This window comes from Impatiens glandulifera, chromosome 9 (assembly GCF_907164915.1).
Source record: "Impatiens glandulifera chromosome 9, dImpGla2.1, whole genome shotgun sequence".
NCBI classification, from domain to species: domain Eukaryota; kingdom Viridiplantae; phylum Streptophyta; class Magnoliopsida; order Ericales; family Balsaminaceae; genus Impatiens; species Impatiens glandulifera.
In genome coordinates, this window is record NC_061870.1 from 15,782,040 (window position 1) to 15,786,366 (window position 4,327).

The 4,327-nt window shown below is 31.7% G+C and overlaps 1 protein-coding gene across 1 annotated transcript; it reads right to left on the reverse strand.

Annotated features, from left to right (window-relative positions):
- Positions 1-3,259: 3,259 nt before the first annotated feature.
- LOC124915874 lies at positions 3,260-3,772 on the reverse strand. Its single transcript, XM_047456624.1, has one exon. The coding sequence runs from the start codon at positions 3,770-3,772 to the stop codon at positions 3,260-3,262; it is 513 nt and encodes a 170-aa protein (XP_047312580.1).
- Between the last annotated feature and the right edge of the window lie 555 nt (positions 3,773-4,327).

Genomic DNA, 4,327 nt, shown 5'->3' on the forward strand with positions numbered 1-4,327 from the left:
AAAAACATTTGCTTGGATTGGACCAAAATGGCCAAAGGGTTAACTCCTATTTCTACGTATCTAAATGGTAGTGAATCTTGGTTTTCCAGCCAACAAGTGTTTCCTTCCATTGTTCTTATTTTAATCGGTTTGAGAAATGGTCTTAATGAGTCTTGAGGGTAGAGGATGTCAATGATTATTATTGTAATAAACTCATTATTTCCTCGTACTAGTTCATGAGTGTCACTCATGAAATGAACGAGTCTTCTCATATTTTGCTTATTAGTTTTGAGGAGATCATTTTATCTTGTATTTACCATTTTCTCCGAAAGCTCGGTGCAGAACAAAAAATCCTAATGATTGCAATTTCTACCTTGAAGAAGGTCATCTCACAAGATGATATGAGTGGTGCTGATGAAGACATGTGACGTGTTGCCTACGTGATGACTTTTTTACTCCTCAGATGGAAGCCATTGAGGACGATGGATCTAAATGCTGTCCCAAGGTTAGCTCATGTATTTCTTCCCCAAACCATGAGATGTATGATGTCAAGAAGTAAAGACTAGGTTTTAGTTGACGTTGCTTTTCGATCGAATGGATGTCCCCTTGTAGTACACAACGTCGTTGGCGATATCAGGCTCATTAAGATTACCTATAACCTAAAATCTTAGTGTTACGTGTAAGTTCTAGGGTTATGTAGTGTCATGTACATGTCTTGTGTACATTAGTATCCATAATTCTATCACAATCATCTTTAGTGATGTATTGTCAGTGAATGTACTTAGCTTTCATAATTTGAGTCCATTTTTATCCTTAAGTCATGATTGCATGCTTTGTGATATATTTGATTAACAATAATAAGATTAGAATGTGAAAACTTAAAATTATCTTAAACGATGTTTTGTTCTTACAGGTCTTTTTCTAATTCTTCTTTCTCGTTTCAAATTTCAGATCGGTGAACGTTCATCTTCATGGAAACTAAAATGAACAAAGGATCAGACTCAGGCATTGTCGATGTAAAAAATTGAGATGCAAGAAGTGAAGCTCATGTTCTTGGATGCTATTTCCAAGAAGACTTCAATGATGATCAAGCTTCAGTGTGATATAGCAGACGAAGCCAAGATCGAGCCTAGTCTCAAAAATGCTTCGGTCTCAGATATATCTAGTGAGCCTGGAATGGATTAGACTCCCTCTAGCAAATGATATTCATGTCAAGTGCGAAATATCGATTCTTCATCATATAATGCACAATCTGAATATGAGTACTAGGATAATGAAGTGGAAGATGGTGCTCCAATGCAATCTAACTCTACAACTTTGGAAGACAATGATGTCTTCAATCTCAAGACCTCGAGGTATCCTCTTACATCTGCTCAGGTTAAGAAATACGAGCTGATAGCGGAAATGAAAATGATTACAATCAGCTCGATTGGCCAACCTCAAAACTGAGTGGAGAATCAAAATAGCTTATACGCATGATTTTTAACTTTGAACCCCTTTGTATATTTCATCTTTTAAAATGAATTAGGTGTACAGACTTTTCTAGAATCAAAACATTTGAAACGAGAAAAAATATGATACGAGGAGTATAAAAAAACTTAACCTCAATTATCTTCGTAAATAGATTGTCTTTCTTTGCACATTTTGCTGACAAATCAAACTTTTAATTATTTATTTCTTTTCCTTTGCCTATTACAATTTAAACACTGGTTTGATTTTTCCTATTCTCTATAGCTTGATAGTGGGAATTGTTTTCATACTAATTGTATAAATAGTAACAAGTTTTTTAACTCATATCCAACATAGATAAAGAAAAATGTTTTAAATAACCCATCGTTCAAGATATAGAAAGGGAGAAAGAACTACCTACACTATGACTAAGGCTCTTGTTAGTCACTATATATATCTTACTACTAAGAAGAAAAGAGAAATACAACCAGAAGTTATGTAACCTATGTAACCATTTATAAACCTAAATATTAGCAATCTATTCAATAAAGAACTTATACAATTTTGTCCATTATTTAATTATTCATTAAATACACATAACACAAATATTTTACATTAAAATAAATATTTTAAGATATTGAGACATCAATTCAACTAGCATTTAGCCCGTGCATTTGCACAAAAATAATATAAAAACCGTGAAAAAAAATTACGGATAACGTTTTTTATTTTATTTTTAACCGTTTTAAGTTTATGGTGAGTCAACCCACAATCCGACCTAAATATCCATTTACTCAACATCATTATATATTAGTTAGTTAAAAAGTTGAACTTATATTAATATTAAAACGTCCCGCGTTTATCAAATTTGGTGTTGAATTTAAAATATAAAGTCTTTGTAGCCTAGTTGGTTAAAGAGTTATACTTATTTTGTTAGTTTGCAAGTTCGAAACATACCTCTAGCATTTTTAATTTTATTTTTAACCGTTTTAAATTTAAAAACGGGTCAACCCACAATCCGACCCAAGTATCCAAATTAACCACAGCTCTCGACCCGGCAATCCAGACACTTTAAAAATTAAGCATCATTATATATATATATAGATTAGTTAGTTAAAAAGTTGAACTTATATTAATATTAAAACGTCCCGCATTTATCAAATTTGGTGTTGAATTTAAAATATAAAATTTTTGTAGTCTAGTTGGTTAAAGAGTTGTATTTGTTTTGTTAGGTTGCAAGTTCGAAACATACCTCTAGCATTTTTAATTTTATTTTTAACCGTTTTAAATTTAAAAACGGGTCAAACCACAATCCGACCCAAGTATCCAAATTAACCACAGCTCTCGACCCGGCAATCCGTACACTTTTCAAATTAAGCATCATTATATATATAAATTAGTTAGTTAAAAACTTGAAATTATATTAATATTAAAACGTCCCGCGTTTATCAAATTTGGTGTTGAATTTAAAATATAAAGTCTTTGTAGCCTAGTTGGTTAAAGAGTTATACTTGTTTTGTTAGGTTGCAAGTTCGAAACATACCTCTAGCATTTTTTATTTTATTTTTAACCGTTTTAAATTTAAAAACGGGTCAACCCACAATCCGACCCAAGTATCCAAATTAACCACAGCTCTCGACCCGGCAATCCGGACACTTTAAAAATTAAGCATCATTATATATATATAGATTATTTGTTTTAAGGCAAGTAAATATTAATGTCCTTACCCATTTATTCTTCAGTCTTCTAGTTTCATATTTTTTACATCATCTGTCATTATTTATTTAAAGTATTAATTTTATAGATGACAGGGATTTCATGGATAATGATCTCATTTTGAAACCCCGCACAATTGCTTCACCCGCGCAGAAGCAGATGCAAGGTTTGCTTTATAATCCTTAATCATAGTTTCTAATGACCTTCCATCTTCTACGGGGTCAAGAGAAAACGACCAAATAAATTCAGAACCATTAATGGTCTTCCCTTCAAGGGATGCAAGAGTTATTGTAGCCTCGTAATTATTCCACCCATAGGTATTATCAAGAACCTCGTACCTCATCCATTTGCGAGTATGATCTATCTCCACAAGCTTTTCTAAACCCCATCGACTATATTTACCCTCCCAACCAAGGCTTGCTTCAGGTTTTAGGGTAACATTCCTCACACAGCCTATATTTCCTGAAATGCCCTTGACTCCTATAGAACTCTCGATGGCAAGGAAGATTGTTTGCCAATGGAAGAAGTTTGCTAGAAAAGGCCATACACGATCCTTACTGACCCTTTCTATTTTGGATCTCACTGTGCCTTCCCATCTCTCTTGTTTAGTTGCTTCATCCCTTGCCATTGAGTAAAGAAAATATTGAAGTTAGAATTTTTATTCTATTGATATATAACAATAAGCTTTTGAAGAAGAAAAGTATCTTTCTTTTTGTGTTTAATGTTAATTTAATATATAACCATTATTTTATAGTACTAGCTAGGCAGGTTGCCAACATTTATATATTTAATAGCTTTTCAATTGAGTTGATTAAGGCTTGTTTGAATTCAGCATGATAAAAAATTTGTTAATATTAAAAGTTCCAAAATTTATATAAACTATTGTTTGATTGTTATATATAATTAATTAACATAAAAGGGCAATTAGTTCATTTTCTATTCCAAAAAAGTAATTTATTATAATTCATTTTGTAACTGAAATTGTTGTATTTTAATATTATTTGATACAAACTAATTATGGTTAATTTTATGGATACTGTGATTGAGTTAGGCATATGTCAACAATACAATTAATAATGGCATATTGAGTTAGGCATATGTCAACAATACAATTAAATAAGAGCCTAATTGATATTATTAGTAAGATTGAACTTGGTTGTTATTATTAAATTAGGCTCAATAG